At 45.4% G+C, this 18,767-nt stretch overlaps 1 protein-coding gene across 5 annotated transcripts in view; it reads left to right on the top strand.

Annotated features, from left to right (window-relative positions):
- ANK1 (ankyrin 1) overlaps window positions 1-18,767 on the top strand; it is a 228,175-nt gene that overhangs the window by 172,494 nt on the left and 36,914 nt on the right. For 4 of the 5 annotated variants that reach the window (XM_060251577.1, XM_060251575.1, XM_060251580.1 and 1 more), the window contains exons 21-34: window positions 1,086-1,181; window positions 1,270-1,342; window positions 2,123-2,146; window positions 3,881-3,977; window positions 5,838-5,919; window positions 6,769-6,866; window positions 7,834-8,058; window positions 9,152-9,306; window positions 10,688-10,899; window positions 12,548-12,752; window positions 15,416-15,512; window positions 16,044-16,272; window positions 17,350-17,475; window positions 17,561-17,680. In XM_060251577.1, coding sequence (XP_060107560.1) covers window positions 1,086-1,181; window positions 1,270-1,342; window positions 2,123-2,146; window positions 3,881-3,977; window positions 5,838-5,919; window positions 6,769-6,866; window positions 7,834-8,058; window positions 9,152-9,306; window positions 10,688-10,899; window positions 12,548-12,752; window positions 15,416-15,512; window positions 16,044-16,272; window positions 17,350-17,475; window positions 17,561-17,680 — 1,839 coding nt within the window. The remainder of the gene's footprint in view (window positions 1-1,085; window positions 1,182-1,269; window positions 1,343-2,122; window positions 2,147-3,880; window positions 3,978-5,837; window positions 5,920-6,768; window positions 6,867-7,833; window positions 8,059-9,151; window positions 9,307-10,687; window positions 10,900-12,547; window positions 12,753-15,415; window positions 15,513-16,043; window positions 16,273-17,349; window positions 17,476-17,560; window positions 17,681-18,767) is intronic. The other variant, XM_060251576.1, reaches the window with a different exon arrangement.

Raw genomic sequence — 18,767 nt, 5'->3', positions numbered from 1 at the left:
TGAAAACAAGAAGCTGAATGCATGAATGGATTGTATCAAACAGTGTTGCACTTGGGCAGATGTGAGGAAAAATGAAAACATAGCATAAAGATGTGCGATTGACCAGCAGGCCATGGTTTAGTATGGCAGCCATTAGCTGCTGAATGTGCATGTGTGGGTCAGTCAAAGATCAGGGTATTACAGACAATCTCTAGGGCTGCTTCCATGCAGAGGGCCCCAAGATAAATGGGAGCAACCATGCAATGTTGTGTTTATTCTGATTACAACTTGTGCACCATCCAGGTTTGTCCCCTTTAAGCTGGAGCATATTTAATATTTAGATTATTTTATAATCCACCTTTCTCACTGGGACTCAACGTGGACTAGAAAGTAAGAAAAACCTCCTTTGAGTTCATTCAAGAGAGGGTTGAAGGGTTGCTTTGGGCAGGACATCCTTGTGGGCCCTCTTCATAGCTACTAAGAGGTAGAGGGAAGAGCTAAGCTCCACATTTCCTCCACCTTCCCTTGGGTCCTTTAAATAGCTTCTTTTCATTTCCAGGGTGAGCTGTAGCTTTATAGTGCAGCTTAGCTGGGAAAGAGGGGAGTTCCAGGTGGAGTGGTGGGGGAGGCTGGCAGTGTGATGGCTTTCACATTTGTGCTTTTGCATAGGTGCAGTCAAATAAAAGGGGGAGGAATCAGGGAATTCATAGTACGGTCACCATGGAAGGTAAAAGTCCCCTTGTTTAGATTGTATTTCCTTTAATGCTTATCTGAACATGATATCTTTAGTGTGTTTTAAGAGGTGAGGGAAAAGGTTTAAAAAGAAAAAAAATACTCGTTTTTTTAAAATGCTAATAAAAGTGTCTTCTCTCATCTGGAGTAGGACTTCTGTGCCCTCGGTATCTCTTTCCTCTCCCCCTTGATTAGTGGAACCAGAATAAGTTATGCAAGATAAAAGAAATTATTCACATTTGTTTAATTTATGCAGGTTGCAGATTTCACCTTCTCTTGGTGCAGAATTTTAATCTCTTTCTAACTCATCCGAGGCTTGCGTGCTATTAACATGAGTGTCTTCTCTCTCTGTTTCTTTCTGTCTCTCTCTGCAGAATGGTGCCACCCCTCTGGCCATTGCCAAGCGACTGGGTTACATTTCTGTCACTGATGTGCTAAAAATTGTGACAGAGGAGACTACCAGTTTTTTGGTGAGTCCCACACCCAAGCCAGCCTGTCCTGGGGGGTGGTTTTGTAGCCCCAAGGCAGAACTCTCACCCAGTCCTTTGCCTCATGCAGTCATTCAGTGACAAACACCACATGAGTTTTCCTGAGACGGTGGATGAAATCCTGGATGTTTCCGAGGATGAAGGTGAGTCCCAGGGGTGGTCTTCCCTTGCTCCAAGTGCTGTACTTAGGGCAACTGGGATTAAAGGGTAGAAGTCATTAATCCCCATATGGCTGGAAGACCCAAAGAGCACATTAACAAGAGACTTTCTCCAAACCTCTGTCTTCCTGCTTGATAGAATTTCTCCCCCATCGTTCCCAACCCTGCGCCATCTATAGCATTCTAGTTTTCAAGCCTGAATTAGTTATTTTTAAACCACATTAGTCTCTCAGCAAATTCACCTTCTTTGAGTTTAGCATGGGGGGGGGCGGTGTCCAAAGACCCTGTCTCTTCCACTCTGCAGCTGGTAAGGGTTTGCCTGACTCTGCAGTGGCTCCTATCTGTGCCTGGCATTGTGAATGCCACACTTTCAAAAGAGCACAGAAAAAAATGCAAGAATTTCTGCAGGTTTTTTTTTAAGAAACAAGTTTTACAAACTTTAATAACCTATACATTTATGCCATCTTTATGGCCTCAAAGATATTCTTGAGTGTGTATGGGCATTGCTAGAGAGGTAGGTACGTGACATTTTCAGTCTGCAGGGGGTGAGGTTTCAGCCCCATGTGTAGTGCTTGCCTCTCCCCAGGTCTAGCTAAACCAAATATACTTGGACACCCAACCTTCTGTGAGAGGTGGTCAGCCTCTCTTACTGGTTCTTTTCCCAAGTGCCATGTTGCCTGGTCTTTGACCATTAGCTGCTTGCACATGGTGATCTCTGGCCAGTAGTTCAAATCTCCTCTCTTTTTTTCCCCTCTTGCTTTCCAGGCACAGCTCACGTAACTCTCCTGGGTATGGACTGTGTGTTTGTCACTGTGGGCTTGGCTTGCCCGCCCAACCCATCTGCCCCATTCCACCCCACGTTGTGACTGCCCAGGCCTCACCTGCCTCCATCCCATGCCTTACTCAGCTTCCCTGTGGGCCAGCTTGCCCACCTGCCCATTCGTGTCTGTGGCCATGTGGATGTTGGGTGGGTAGGAACGGCACTTGCATGAACAACCACCATCTCATTGCTGCTGGGCACTGCTTTGCACCAGTCTGAGCCCTCTAAGCTAAACCACAACTGTGTGAGGGCCGGACCTGTCTATCTGGGCACTGTGATCAGAGCCTGGATTTGTACTTCTCTCCCTTGGAAAGGGATCTACAGGTCCCTGTTGCTCCTTGACACACACACAGCCCTGTCTCACCGTTGCTCTTGTAATCCCTGTTGCCTCGCCCTCTTTCTGTCAGGACATATACCACATCCCTTCTTTCGCACACAAGAGTCATCGTGGTGTAGTGGTTAGGGTGGGAAGCCCATGGTGTCATCGTGGTGTAGTGGTTAGGGTGGGGAGCTGGGAAGCCCATGTCCAAACCCTCACTATGCCACGGACCTTGAGCCAGTTTCTGTCTCTCTCAGTCCAGCCTACCTCACAGGATTGTTGGTAAAATAGAATAGGAGAGAATGCTGTTGTAAGTCACTTTGGGTCCCACTGGGTAGAAAAACAAGATGTAAATATCTAAGTAGATAAGTCTTCTCCCCAAAGATGTCCCCAATTCCTAACATAAGAACATAAGAGAAGCCATGTTGGATCAGGCCAGTGGTCCAACACTCTGTGTCACACAGTGGCCAAATAACCCAGGTACCATCAGGAGGTCTGTCAGTGGGGCCAGGGCTTTCCTTCCAATAGTTAGTAGTCACACCTACTGAGTACCTACTTGGCACAAGCAATCCCTCTGGCAACTGATTAGCAGCACATTATGTGGGGTGGGGGGGTTGCCCTGGTGCTGTGCTTTCATGAGGAATCTACACATCTTTTTGCTCCCAGAGCTGTGAAGGAATTGACTGGCCAGCCATGCCATCAAAAGCTATGAAGTCTAGAGACACTATTTATTCAGAGACATAAGTGGGGCTGGAAAGAAGGATTGCTGCTTGTGATGTCTGCACTTAACCCGCTTTTGCCTCTGAACAAAAAGGTCTGATACATTTTTGTATTGTCCCTCAAAATCAATTTGACCAAAGGCAACTGCAGGTTGAAAGAAATGTATATGCACATCACGAGAAATGAAGCATCTTGGAAAAATGGGTTGTTTCCAGCTTAAAATGAAATGTGGACATGGCCAGAAAGGTGTAGATGGCCCTTCTGTGTGGCTGGATCCTAAGCTAGTTACATCCAATCATGCTAGAAGGATGTGATCATGTGTGGGTTGTCCAGAATCATGTAGGTTCTACCCTGGCCACTACTATCTGAGCCATGTGTTCCACCGGTCCCATGTATTTCCAACCCTCAGGCATCATCAGACATAATGTGGGGTTGAGCCATGTTACTCTTACAACACAAAAACAGAACCTGAATTTGGTTTTATTCACTGCAGTGAGCCATGGGTCCTGACCCCCTTGGTTGCTCCCTGGCCTGTATCCAAGGGGAGAGAAGGTTCCTGTGTTACCAGATTTACCAGAAAACCTGCAGTGCTGTGCTTAATGTGTACCCATCACACACCAAATGCCCCAATCAGTCCTGGTTTTCAGCCCCTTCTCTCTTTCAGGGGAAGAGCTGGCTGGGACCAAGCCACACAAGCGGGGCTTCCACTATCAGGATGATGAGAGAGAAATTGTGGAATTTGTTCCTAAACTGGAGCACACGTAAGACATGTTGCATGGGGTGGGGGGGAAAGAGTTGGTGGGAGACTTTGTGTTCATGCTGAGAGCAGCTCCTCCTCTCCCCTGAGACTGGGTCCCATCCGTTTGGTCCCTGAATTGAAAAATCCAAATGGCACCTGAGCATTCTTGTTACTCAACATGGGCTGCAGTCCATTGGGAAATTCTCCTGCTGAAACTCCATTGAAACGAACTGGAGATGCATGATAGCATGTCCTTGCACAGCTCCCATTCCTTTCAGTGGGAGTTGTGCTGGAGAACTCCTGGGTGGGTTGCCTCACAACCGTCAGGTCTTTCCGTCTTCCATTCTGCTACCTTTAACAGCACCCAGAATCTGAAGTTTCATGTGGTAGAGCAGCCTCTACCCAGAGACCAGCGCTTACGCGTTCACTCAAGCTTGCCTGCACACAAATGCTAGTGCATGCATGTGCTGGCAGTCCCTTGGATGAGAAGGGAGCCTCCAGAAACTTTCTCATGCTGTTCCATGTGGAGGTCACAGTCATATGCCTTTGCTTTGGGACTGCCCACAGCGGAGTTTAAACCCAACCTCCTGGGTCCATAGCTTCACCTTGTCTCAAATCAGAAGTGCTACTATTGCTGGGCTGGTGTAGCAAACCAGCTGCAGGTTGTTTTTATGGGTACAGTGTGCCCTCGGATCCTTCCATAACAATTCTGCAGCCACTCCTCTCCATTTACCAGTTGCAACTCTATTCTCCTTCTCATGCAAGGCTTCCCCTCCCTCTGCCCCACCATTCAAGGTCTTCTAATTGCAGCTACAATGGAGGGAGCAGATGCAACTCTCTCACACCTTTTATTCCCATCAGCACTGGTGGATCTAAAAGGAACAAGGAACTGCAGCACAAGGGCCTCTGGGCCAACTGGGAAGGGTGCCTGGAGCAGCAGAAAGATTGTGATTCTCTCACACTCTGCTTCCTCCAAACACCCTCCTTATTGGGAAACAAGAGATTGATGCAGCATTTTTAGCTAGCAGTGGACCCTCTGTCAGCCTGTAGGCCTTGACAGGTGCCCAGTTTTGCCAACCTTGGCCCTGTGGACAGGTCCAAGATGGGTTGAGCCAACTGCATGGCTGGTTTCTCATATTTATCCTGAGGCCATCCTACAGAAGAAGGTCTCCAGCAACTCACCCTGGAACATTTCTCCATTTGCTAGTGGCAAATTGCAGCATGAAACAGAGGTTAGGAGCCTTCATGTCTGAATGAGTCCTCTTTGACTTATCAATGGGGCAGGTTTTGTAATGCCTTCTATTCTTAGTCTGTATTTCACATACCTTTGTTAGGACCAAGCTATATGCAACGTTTGAGTTCCTTGATTTAATGCTATGGGCCTGAATTTCAGGGGGCCCCTTGATATGGATCAAATTGTCTTTTAGAGGAGGAGAACGGCCTTTAACTCTTCAGCCTGTGCCATTTCACTGATCAAAAATGCTACCCCAGTTCCTTTAAGCCCCAGGATGGGAAGAAAGATGAGAATAACATACATACTCCCTACTAGGGCTTGACACAGCTAAAGGGGGGATGGGATTTCCAACTAGGGGAAAAAGTGTGGGTGATGGAAGATTTTGCTCCTCCTTCCCCTTACTGCCTTCCCACCAAAGGCTGCTTCTTAGGATCAGATTGCACAAGGAACTCAAATGTCATATGTTGTTTGGCCCTTAGTGTGTGATGGTCATCACAGCCACTTTCCTTCTGTTATGCCAGGCTTTGAGTTTTGGGGGTACAGGAAAAGCAGCTTGCTGGGGCCACAGAGTGAAGGGCTTGCAAGGACCACTGGAGAACTGTTCCTTGATTCTATCCCCTCCCCCCTCGCTTGTGTTTTGCCCCTCAGGAGGGAGGAGTCACCAGCTATCCCACGAATCCCTTGCGTCACTCCAGAGACGGTGCTGATCAAACCTGAGGAGCCAGAACAGGTGTGTGCCCTGTTTAGTGGGGTTGGTGGAAGCAAAGCTGGCTGATAGTTCTCCAGGGAATAAAGGAAGGATTTCTTCCTGCAACAGGTTTTTCAATCTTTCTTCCATCAGGAAATCCTTTCTGCACTCTGACTTGACTGCCAAGGACTCTCCCATGTGTCATAGAGGACTTTGGGGTGTGTTCTAAAGGGCATATTCTGCTCACACAGTCTCTTGGCCTTCTCTGTTACCCTGTGTGATTGAAGAGTATGCCCTGCATTGCACCCCAAGTCTGCACTTTACAGAGGAGGCTGGCCATGGGTGGGCAAGCTCTGTCCAGGAAGCTTGTCTGTTATTGCTGCTCCTCATTGAGGAACCCCGATACACTACTGGGGAATCTCAAGGTTCCCTGGAAACCAATTAGAAAACCATTGTGATAGGAGAAACCCAGGAAGAGAACTGAAGGTGCAATATGCCGAGTGGTTGGGCTTAATTTTTAATGCAAACTCTGCCCTAAAGTGTTGTCTCAATTGTTATGCCTGTGAGTACCCTTTTTTACACCACTGAGTAACTACAGCCTGCCTCCATGCATCTGGAGTTACAGGAGAGGACATCCCATGACCTAGGGACATTGATTGCATCCAGGCTTAGAAACTAACTGCCAAATGTAGGACTTAGGTGAAACCACCTAAGGCTGGATCTCAGAAACTGCATGGGGTGGGGGGGTGGGGGAGGTTGATTGTAGCAGAATAGACATCTGATGTGTTTGTGTAGGCATGAATAGGGTGGAAGGGGAAGCCCAGTAGCTTTGCAAGGGCTGGCAGGGCCTAGGCCTGTGTTTAATAGGAGCTTTGGTTCTGTCCTGCTTAGCCTTCCAAGGAATTTGATGAGGAGTCCCTCATCCCCAGCAGCCCTGCCACGGAGACCTCTGACAACATCAGCCCGGTGGCCAGTCCTGTTCACACAGGGTGAGTTATTCCCCTTCACCCCACAGGGCAGTGGGAAGTCCCCCTTGCCCCACACAGGGCTGACCAGTGCTTCCAAGCATAGGTGTATACGGTCATATTAATGTCTGAAGCTGCCTTCCTTATACTGAGTTAGACCAGTGGTCCATCTCAGCTCAGTGTTGTCTTGCTCTAGCTGGTGGCAATGGTTTCCTTTTAACTGGGGATGCAGGAGACTGAACCTGAGTTCCTCTGCATGCAGAAATGTGCTCTGAGCTCTGGCTTGCTAATGCTTCATGTGCTCAGGATGTGCACTAGCAATGAGCATCTTACATACTGCTTCTGTCTTTTGTCTGTTGCTGGTCTTTCTCTTTCCACTCCTGCTCTGACCATATCTTCCCCTTCAGTCTTTCCTTCTTCTTTTTAAAAAAAGGCTGCTGCGGCACACTTTAGGATAAGTTGTAAGGGTTTAACCTCATATAGGGATTGCAACACACCAGTTGAAAGCCAGCAGCCAACACTAGCCATGGGCAAAGGGAAGGACTCAGTTGCAGGCTCCTCTGTTCCTAAGGTTATGGGTGTGAGATCTTTGGGAGCCCCATCACGAGCAAGAGATTTTGCAGCTAAAGCTCAAAGCTGAGGATGTGGCAGTTCCATGACTGAATCTTTTAAAGCTCAGTTGCAGTTGTGTGTGACCCACATTTGGATTGGGGGCAAAAATGGAAGGAAAGAGGGGGATTAATCAGACTCCCCATGCTGTTACAGCTCTTCAGGAGGAAAAGACAGGCAAAAAATTGGTGCACGCCTTTATTTGTTTAAAGGATTAATAGCAAAGGAAGGGGGGGCAGGTTTGGTTAATTCAAACCATGGGAGGTGGAAAGGTAAAGCCCTTCTTCCTTCCTCATGTGATCCTGATTCAAATAGGGACCATGTTTAACTGTAATTTGCCTAGTTTGATCCTAAATCTTAACCACCCCCACCCCACACACAGATTCCTCGTAAGCTTCATGGTGGACGCCCGTGGTGGTTCCATGCGTGGCAGCCGGCACAATGGTCTACGTGTCATCATCCCACCCAGGACGTGTGCAGCACCCACACGCATCACCTGCCGTCTGGTCAAGCCTCAGAAACTGCCAGCACCACCCCCTCTGGCTGAGGAAGAAGGACTGGCCAGCAGAATTATTGCCTTGGGTCCCGCAGGAGCACAGTTCCTCAGGTGAAAGCTGGTATTCTTGCTAGATTTGTTGTTACAGATATTGGGCCCCCCGCCATTAACCACCCATGAGGTTCTTGGGAGCTGGGATGGGGTATGAACAACACCTTTTCTTACTTCTCTATGAGGCAGATGCAGAGCAGAACCAATAACACCAAAGAAGTACAGGAAGTACTTCTTTGTTGAAATACTTCCTGTTGTACTTCCTGTTTGACCATTATATATTGCAGTAGTGTCTGGAAGCACCTTATTCTGTAGGAGCTTGTTCCTCATTTTGTAGTCATTGTCTGGAGTCTGCCCTGTGTTATAAGATGACCAGGCTGTCCTTGGATGTTTGCACAACAATCTAAAATTCATCCATAAAAAAATCCAAATGTCCATAAATCCTTCATAAAAAGGCTTGAGTGTTAATATGGGATTTGTTCTAGGCTTGTCCCATCAGCAAATCTGTGAACAGCCTAATAGCAGCTTACTTCATCCTGTGGGAGACGAGGAGGAGGAGGTATGACTCCGTTTCCTCTTCTGGCTGTTCCCTTAACCCTTTCCTTTGAGACAAAGAAAAGTGGAAGCTGTCAGTATAGACTCATGCATTACCTCAGTAAAGCAGGACATTCTTTTCCATATCTTCTTCCTTTGCAATCCTGCTAATGTTTGGCTGCAAGCATCATGTGGGTGAAGCCAGTGACTTGGTTCCTGGTCTTCAAAATATCTCCCTCCTTCTTAGCTGGATGACTTTAGGCATAAGAGTGTGCATGCCTGAATACTTTCTGCACCCAAACACTAATAAAGGGAACCAAATGCAAATAGTTGCAATTTGTTTTTGGCCTGGAAATCTTGCCTTGAACTTTGCTGTGCTGATGACCCCCAAAATATAGGCTATAGACTGGTGGTCAGTTTGGGAATGCTGAGTCTGTGGCGAGGTAGAAAGAGGCCAGTAGTCCCTAATTTTTTTCCTGCACATGGGATGCAACATGAGGCTCCAGAGCTTCAGCCCCTCCTTCTGAACAGCTTCCTTAGTTTTCCTTTTCTTGTTCAATTTCTTGTTGAGAACAACTTGACAAGCCTCCTGGGGTCCTAACACTCAGTTCTCCCGCAGCCCTGTAATTGTGGAGATCCCCCACTTTGCTTCCCATGGGCGTGGTGACCGGGAGCTGGTGGTGCTGCGTAGCGAGAATGGGACTGTGTGGAAGGAGCACCGCAGCCGTTATGGGGAGAGCTACCTGGACCAGGTCCTCAATGGCATGGATGAAGGTAGGGATGTCTTGCAGGAGGGGCAGGGTCCAGGTAGGGAAGAAGCTAAAGTCTTTAAGAGCTAGTGTAGAGTTTGGAGTGTTATTTGTCTTGATATCTAGCATTAGAACATAAGAAGTAAATACACTGCTCTGATCATGGTTTGCAAGCATCCTATGCATTCCTGCACACGAGGATGAATAAGTAGGAAGGCTGCTCAGATAGCTATCAGGAACTGACTTACAGCAGCTCATCACCCTGTGGAGAAAGCAGGTGGTGGTGGCATAAACCCAGGCTTGAACTCTTGCCTGCCTCTCCGAGCACTACACTGCTGCTCTGCTTCCAGCTTGGCAGGATAGATCAAGAATAGTCAATTGATTAATTTATTTATTTACTATATTTCTAGTCTGCCTTTCCCAGTTGGCAGATTACATTGTGTAAAAAACAATGCAACCCAATAAGAAGAGATATCCGGTAGGATGAGACATCTAGTGCCCTGAGCCATATGTACTCAGGGATAGGGTAATCTATAAATTGAAATTATGAATAAATAAATAAATAAATAATCAAAGCCATGGGACAAGGATTACAAAAAATGCTTTATGCCCTGATAGTCTGTGCAAACCTGATCTCACCATATCTCAGAAGTTAAACAGGGCCAATCTCAGCAAGAACTTGAATGGGACATGTCCTTGGAATACCAGGAGCAGGGGGCAGAGGCAGGCTGTATCAAGCCACTTCTCTGAACATCCTCCATGCCCCAGTAGGGGTCACCAGAAGTTGCCATGACTTCTAGGCAGATACACAAGCAATACAAAAAATACCCCCAGAATGCTTCATATTACCCTGCAATTATTTTATCTGTCCTATGATGCTTTTACTCAGAAGAAAAAGGGAAAAAATGTTTTCCAGTTACAAGAAATATTGAGCATATGAAACTGACTTCTACTGATTGAGGCTGATTCCGCAGTAACCTTGCTCCATGCCAGACTTCTGTTTCTCCCTGGAGCAAGCTAGCGATTTCATACCAGCAACTCTGCGCCACCATTTTGCACCGAGGCAACCCGCAATTTGCTGCACCGCAGCGTAAACTTTTTTTTTAGGTTTACACTGCAGTGCAGCAAATTGGGAGTTGCCCCAGCACAAAATAACGGTGCGGAGCAGCTGGTGCAAAATTGCTAGCTTGCTCCAGAGAGAAACGGAAGCCTGGCGTGGAGCAAATGTGGAGTCAGCCTGAATCTCACCCTGTTTTGTCCCTTACTAGTGAGCCTTTTAAAATTTAGTTAGTGTCTTGGTATATATCACTAGATCTATGCCCCATGCCACACTAGCCAGTGTCATTGCTCATATTTTGGGAATTGTGGCTCCAGTGCTCTTGCCCCCATTGCTGCCATCCTTGCAGAACTGGAGAGCCTAGAGGAGCTGGAGAAGAAGAGGATTTGCCGCATCATCACCACAGATTTCCCTCTCTACTTTGTGGTCATGTCCCGCATATGCCAGGACCAAGAGCTGATTGGCCCAGAAGGCGGCTGTCTGCAGAGCACGTTGGTATCCATGGTGCAAGCCACATTTCCAGAAACAGCGGTCACCAAGAAGGTCAAGCTAGCTCTACAGGTATCAGGATGATGCTTTCTTTGTAATAGGGAGGAGCAGAGATACTCAGGCATGAGTGGGCAGGGATGTGTGCTTTGTAGACCTTACAAAAAAGGACACATGCATTCTGCAGTCTAAGGAATCAAGCATGCTTCTGCTTTAAGATTCAGGGCTCAAAAAAACCTGGCATAGTTTGTCAAGGAAGGGGATGATGGAAAGACATTAAGTTCTGTGCAAAGCGGTTAGCAGAGCCCTGTGAGCAGAAAGCAGTGTAGGGTTGTGTGGATTCTGTGGATTTTTTGCAGAAGCATGATGCGAAATACAGCATCCTGGTAATATGGCTTGCATTATTTTTTAAAAGCAAGGTGGTTGGGGTTTTTTTAATGCAACAAAATAAGCTCAAAAACAAGTGAGCAGTTCCTAGTGAAATCTCAGATACAAGAAGAGGGACTGAGTAGAATACGCAGTAGCCAGAGTTATTGCCTTTTCATGATTAGCAGGAGCAAAACATGCTGTGCCAATGTGATTAATTTGTAGGTAGGAAGATAGAATTTATTGTATACATCCATAGGTCTTTATAATCCGAACATAATAAAAACATACAGTAATTAATTTGCAGAATGTATAGTGTCACCAACCAGCATTTCATGGCAACATATTTGGGTGACCCTAGTTTAGTAAGTCGGACACAACTGAATGGTTAACAACAGCAACAACAACAAATTTAGTGAAATATTTGTATCTTATGTTTTGAAATGGGGGGGTGGGATTTCAAGGTGCTTTTCAAATAAAACTCATAACAACAAAAATTAACATGGTCATACAATTACTTCAATATATGCAAACCAAGAAGATTAAACAGGATCATCAAACCATCAAATATGAGAACAAAATAGGAGTCAAGTTGCACCTTTAAGACCAAATTAGTTTTATTCAAGAACATAAGCTTTCGTGTGTTCTCTAAGAGAGCACATGAAAGCTTACATTCGGAATAAAACTAAGTGGGTCTTAAAGGTGCACCTTGACTCCTATTTTGTTCTACTACTTCAGACCAACATGGCTGACTACTTGGATCCATCAAATATGACAGAAACCTCAGTCAGGCACAGATATAATATCAAATAGCAAACACCCTCCTGAGGAAACTGTCTTCACTTGATGCCTAAAGGCCAAAAAATGGGATGTTTTAGCTCAAAGCTGCTTTAGTCTGATACCACAAAAATAAAAAACAGTCTTGTGAAAACTTAAAGACTAAATGGTTATTGTGGTGTAGGTGTTTGTGGGTTACAGTTAAGCTGTAGCCCATATGAAAACTACTGGGTTTGGTGCATGAGGAGACTTGGGTAGAGCTGATCACAGCATGGCAACAGTTAAACTAAGACTAGAGAACTGCGTCAACGGGGCCAACTGTATACACTCAAGGTTCCCATGCTAGAGTGTCATTGGATCATTTGAACAACTGGCAATTGGTCCAGGGGAAGCAGAGATTTGGATCCTGCTTCCCATTGTTCCAGTATCCCCAAGCTCAGTCCTAAAGGCTCCAGTGAGCCAGGCAGGAACTAGAAACTCACATTAGACACAGTAGCACGTACACAACACCATGAATGTCAATGCCACTATGAATCTGTTAGTCTTTAAGATGCCACAAGACTCCTTGTTTCTCCAAAAGGCGCAGCCAGTGCCAGATGAGCTGGTGACAAAACTGCTGGGGAACCAGGCAACGTTCAGTCCGATTGTGACAGTGGAGCCACGCCGCAGGAAATTCCACCGCCCTATTGGGCTGCGTATCCCTCTGCCACCCTCATGGAGGGAGAATCCCCGGGACAGTGGAGAAGGCGATACAACCAGCCTCCGCCTACTCTGCAGCGTTATAGGTGAGAGGGATAATCTGGTATTATACTTCAATTGGGTGGGCTTTTCTTTTGAGGATAGCAGGTTCCAGGGTTCAGACCTGCCTGGAAGTGATGCCATCTGCCTTGGTAGACTTGCTTACTAATTTTATGGAAATGAGCATAGTTTGCAGCTACTCAGTGGTAAAAGACAAACACAAGATCAGATTTATTCTAATTTCTGTTGAATAGAAATCCACATTATCAGAAACTTAGGACTGCCTGCCACCAAAAATGGCTGTCCAATTTCAGGCTTGTAATAATTTGAAATTCTTCATGACCTGACCATTACATCATGTGTTTCCCTGTCGCTGTTTCACATCATAGCAGGGAAATAGTCCCAATGAGGACATCTGGACAAGAGCAGTGTTCCCTCTAAGCTGAGTTAGTGTGAGCTAGCTCACAGTTTTTTAGCCTCTGGCTCACACATTTTTGTCTTAGCTCACAAAAAATGGCCCCAGAGCAAACTAATTTATGCAGCAGCTCACCACTTTAATGCCAGTAGCTCACAAAGTAGAATTTCTGCTCACAAGACTCCACAGCTTAAAGGGAACATTGGGCAAGAGGTAAATTGAATTATATGTTAAGGCTGGGGGAAACTTGACAGTAGCTGTTATTTTTGCAGCAGCCCTGTGCTCCTTGTAACTTGTAGTTCTGTTCTCTGGTACACAATGTATTATAAATGACATTTGCTTGCTTCTGATCTACATGTGGTATTTTCTAAGTGCACCATTCAAAGCATTCTTTACAGCCTGGCTGTCAAAGTGGAAGATACATGCCTGCTCTGAACATTTCAGTGGGGTTTACACCAGAGCTGTTCCTGATGGATTTTCTGCTCAGCTCTCACTCTGCTGCCCTTAACAGTGTCCAAAAGCTTTTGCCGGAGGTGGCTGCTTCACCTTTGTGCCTCTTTTATCTTAACAGCAGAGCTGGGAATTTCTTCTGCATTTTCCAAAACAAGGAACTAGTCTAATGGTGTGTTCACACTACACTAGATAATGCGTTTTACATCTAGATTTTTGCTATTCTTGCACAGTGAAAATCCAATGTAAAATGCGTTATTTAGTGTAGTGTGAATACACCATAAGTGTAGGACATAGGGAGGCTTTATTGCAGAATTTCTGTGACATGGAGTGGTAGGAATTCTGCAGAAGCTGCAGCTGCTTCAGTGCTTTGGATTTGTAACCTTGGAAGGGTCCCCCCCCCCCCTGAATTTTCCCATGGGGAGGGACAGTTGCTCAGTGGTAGAGCATCTGTTTGTAAGCAGAAGGTCCCAGGTTCAATCCCCGGCATCTCTAACTAAAAAGGATCCAGGCAAACAGGTGAGACCCTGGAGAGCGGCTGCCAGTCTGAGTAGACAATACTGACTTTGATGGACCGAGGGTTTGATTCAGTATAAGGCAGCTTCATATGTTCATATGAATTCCATTTTTGGCGCCTCTGCCACAATCTCATTTTACACATACAGTTTCATGAGTCATGGAAAGGAAATGTCTGTTTTATTTCTGAAATGACATAAATAGACATGGTAATGGATTTCCTTCTGAAAGAGTTCCTAATTTTGCAGCTACAGATTTATGAGTCATGCCCCAGGAAAGCGTTTCTGTCCTCTTTCCCCCCGCCATGCCCAATATTTAATAATAATAATAATATTTAATTTATATCCTGCCCTCCCCACCGTAGCAGGCTTTGCATCAGAGAACCAAGCAGACATTTTGTGTCTCTGGATGAAGGCAGATAGCATTGTAAAAATGGAGCACTAGGTATATTTTTCAGCTGCTGCATAAGCCTGATTTCTTCCCAGCTGAAGTGACAGAGAAACATCCCAGTGAATGGAATGCTGGTTTGACTCTCAGATTTCTCTCCTGCCTCCATGCTTCAGGCCAGCTTTCTGCCTTTTTTTAAAAAGTGTTTTTTTAAATGCAGTTTTTAAAGTGTTACGCAAGCATCCATGCATTTATCTGTTCATTTCTTGCCTTATGGATTTTAAAAAGAAAGAACTTTAAGAACGTAAAGCTACAACAGGGATAGAGTACTTTTAGAGTACAACAGGGAAAGAGTGCTGAAAACTGCTGCCCAGTGATTTATGATTATTATGCTCTGGCTGGGTTTTTAACACTGGGCATTAAATAACAATTTTTAAAATTTTGCATTATTATTATGTTTTATTTTGTTAGCCAAAAAGCCAGTGGTACAAATGGAGAAGAATAGATGTATTTTTGCTGTAAAGACATTGAAGGACTAGCAGATTCCCCTGAAGAAGCTTTATTGTGAGACACTTAGGGTGTCCCCCCCCCAAAAAAAATAAAGATATTCTTCATCTGCTCCACTGACTTGACCCTTTGACTACTTTTGTCTCTGTGACTGATGCTACCATTCTGTTTTCTCCTTATTTTGTAAGCTTCCACAGGCAGGTTCTCTGGAGAGGTGGCACAAACATTTTCTAAATAAAACGAATACTTTGGGGAGGGGGGGGTTTCTTGGTGGATATCATGGGGAGTCAACACCACCTGTAACCAGCTTCTGCTCCATACTTGTTTAATCAGTTTTTTTCCAGAGCTCAAACTTAGCGAGGAATTTTTTATTTTTAGAGTGAAAGTTCTTCACTTGTTTAACTGTGCTGGGCATGTCTTCATTCCCTGTCTCAGGAGGAACAGCTCCAGCACAATGGGAGGACATCACTGGGACCACAAAACTGGTCTATGCCAATGAATGTGCGAATTTCACCACCAATGTGTCTGCCAGGTAAGCTAAGGCATCTCTGGGATGCCTGTCCATTGTCCCCGTCAATGACTAGGCCATACTTAGTATAGAGACCAACATGACGCTATGACCTACAGCAATACCAGCAGTGGGAAGCACTGTAGCAAGATGGGTCAAGGTTTCCTTCCAGTGATTTCCATACTTAATAACAGAAGCGAACATGATGTAGAAGTGACAAGAGGGGACTCTGAATATGGAGGCTCATATCAGTCACCATGACTAGTAGACACTGATAGACTTATCCTCCATGAATCTACCTAATCCTGTGTTAAAGCTGTTTATTTCTGTGGCCATCGCTACATCCTCTGGCAGCAAATCAGCACTCAACCGTAAACTTCACAGGGCAAGTTATTTATCTCTCAGACTAGCTTTCCTTACAGCAAAGGGGTGGTGAGGATTTAAAAAAGCGGGATAAGCCCAGTTATGCTGACCAGGTTACTGCAGTCCTATGGCCTGGAAGTCTCCTTGGCTTCAGCCCCATCTGGTAATGCTCTGTCCTGCTCCCCACTCCAGGTTCTGGCTGGCGGACTGTCCACGCACAGCTGAAGCCGTCCACTTTGCTACCCTGTTGTACAAGGAGCTGGCAGCTGTGCCTTACATGGCCAAGTTTGTGGTGTTTGCCAAAATGAATGACGCACGGGAGGGTCGCCTGCGCTGCTACTGCATGACCGATGACAAGGTGGACAAGACCCTTGAGCAGCATGAAAATTTCACGGAAGTGGCACGCAGCCGAGACATTGAGGTAGCTATTGTCTGGGACCAGCAACTTTCTGCTTAGCTGCCCTCGTCTGCTTTGTTTCCCACTCGGCCTCTTGGGCAATTCCAGTTGTTAAGGAAGTTTGAAGTTGTTTACATTGCAGCATTGTTGTTTTTGGTGTGTATGCACAATCTCCTTTGTCCTGCTCTTATTACTTATTAGTAGTATTATTATTTAGAAGATTTATGTTTATTATAACCTCTCTGCCCAATAAGAGCCACCAAGGAAGCTAGCAAGTAAAAAACAGAGCAGGATAAAAAAACATAAAATGATTTTGAAACCATAAATAAAATACATATATAAAAAAGTAAAGGACAACCCAAAAAGACATCAGTTAAAAACATAGAACAGGAAAGAAGGGATATTGAAGGAATGCCAGACAAAACAAAAAAGTCTCCGCCTGCTGGTGAAAGACTGTGATAGAAAAGGACAGACCTAGGGAGTGAATTCTGCAATCTTTGTGCCACATCTGAAAAGGCCCTCTTTCAGGTTGCCACCCACCTAACCTCAAATGCTGCGGGCACCCAAAGTAGGGCCTCAAGTGTAGTGATCAAATAGGTTCATACAGGAGTAGGCAGTCATAGGAACATAAGAAGAGCCCTGCTGGATCAGACCAATAGTCCATCTATTCCAGCATCCTGTTCTACACGGTGGCCAACCAGTTTCTCTGGATGGCCAACATCAGAGGCCAGGGCCTTCTCCTGTTGTTACCTCCTGGTTTTGGGGATTCAGAAGCTTAGTGCCTCTGAATGTGGAGAGTCTCCAAAAAACCCTGAATTCATACATGTCAGTGAAAGTTACCCTTTGCTAGGTAACTGAACAAGTTTAAGAATTAATTTTTTCCACATGGCTCACATCTGCCTACAAGAAAGAGCCAGAATAGGGAGTAAAATCCTTGTTAGAATTTAAGTTTTCTACTTTTATGATGCTGCACTTACTACATTTTGAGTAGAATTGTTTGGAAGGGCAACAAAGTAAAGCATAACATTATGTAATAAACAGCATAGCAACAACAATTAATAGGAACTGCTCAGAATACTAAGCTTGTGGCTACTTCCCCAGGTAGTAGAGGGGATGCCACTTCACACGGAGCTCTCGGGGAACCTGATTCCCATCAAGAAGGCAACCCAACAGCGCAGCTTCCTGTTTCAGTCATTCCGAGAGAACCGTCTCATCATCCCAGTCAAGGTGAAGTTCTGGAGTGGGGCTATAGGCTGGCAGTGACCCACTGGTCCAGCAGGATGCTTAACACTTCTGTGTTCTGGGGCTGCAGGTGCGGGACAGCAGTCGGGAAGCAAGTGGCTCTTTGTCTTTCCTACGCAAGGCCATGAAGTATGAAGAGCTTCAGCACGTCCTCTGCCATTTGAACATTACGATGCCACCTTGCTCCAAGGTGAGTGGCACCTTGGCCCATTCCTTCTCCCTCTGCCTTATTCCATTGCTCATTGACATTCTGCTCATTGACACTCAGCAACACATGAACAGATGTTACCTGTCAAACCCAAATTCTACTCTTCTTCCCCAAGGTTGCATAGCACAGTCCTTCATCAGCCATCCACCCATCAACACAGACACATCCAATCACATCTGAGCTGTGTGTATTCAGAACCTTTGTTATTAAGCACAGAATTCCATTTCTTATTTTTTTATTTATTTACTTTATTATACCTCTCCTTCTCCCTCAAAGAGGACCCAAAATAACTTACGTTGTTCTCCTCTCCTTTGTTTTATTCTCACAACAACCCTGTGAGGTAGGTTATGCTGAGTTTCTGTGACTGGCCCAAGATCACCCAGCAAGCTTCCATGGTAGAGGGGAGAGTCAAACCTTATTCTCCAGATCCTGGTTTGACACACTAACCCCTACAGCACATTGGTTCTCAGCAGGACTTTCTTTGTAGGAAAAGCCCAGCAGGAACTCATTTGCATATTAGGCCACACCCCCTGACATCATCATTGTTTCACATAGGGCTTTTTGTAGAAAAAGCTCAGCAAGACCTCATTTGCATATTAAGCCACAGCCCCTGACACCAAGCCAGTTGGAACTGTGTTCCTGTGCATTGCTACTAAAAAAAAAAGCCCTGGTTCTCAGTTTGGAATTTGTCTTGAATGCTTTTGCCCCTTTTTAGGACAGAAATAGCACTGATAGAAAACTCTTAATATTCCAACTGAAGCAGAGATACTGTGTATTAATATGGAATGCTGTGGCAACTCCTATTCTATGTCAAGGATAACTGAATTCTGTGACCTGCATGAGACCCACTTGAATACTTGTGCTTATTCTTCATACTCCATTTTACATTTGGTACTTATGGAGGGGCAGGACTTCTCCTCCCCTAACCTTAGCTCCTCCATCCCAGCTGCCAAAGTTACATGCTCTTTAACAATGTCCTTCATAGGAACCAGAATTTTTTTCCTAAACATAAAAACTGTTCGAAGTGCTAATGCCTTTGTTAGATAAATTGTTATATTTTCAGAAGCAC

Source organism: Heteronotia binoei, chromosome 12 (assembly GCF_032191835.1).
Source record: "Heteronotia binoei isolate CCM8104 ecotype False Entrance Well chromosome 12, APGP_CSIRO_Hbin_v1, whole genome shotgun sequence".
NCBI classification, from domain to species: Eukaryota; Metazoa; Chordata; class Lepidosauria; order Squamata; family Gekkonidae; genus Heteronotia; species Heteronotia binoei.
The sequence above is the reverse complement of the archived record's forward strand: the minus strand, read 5'-3'. Positions and strand labels throughout refer to the sequence as shown.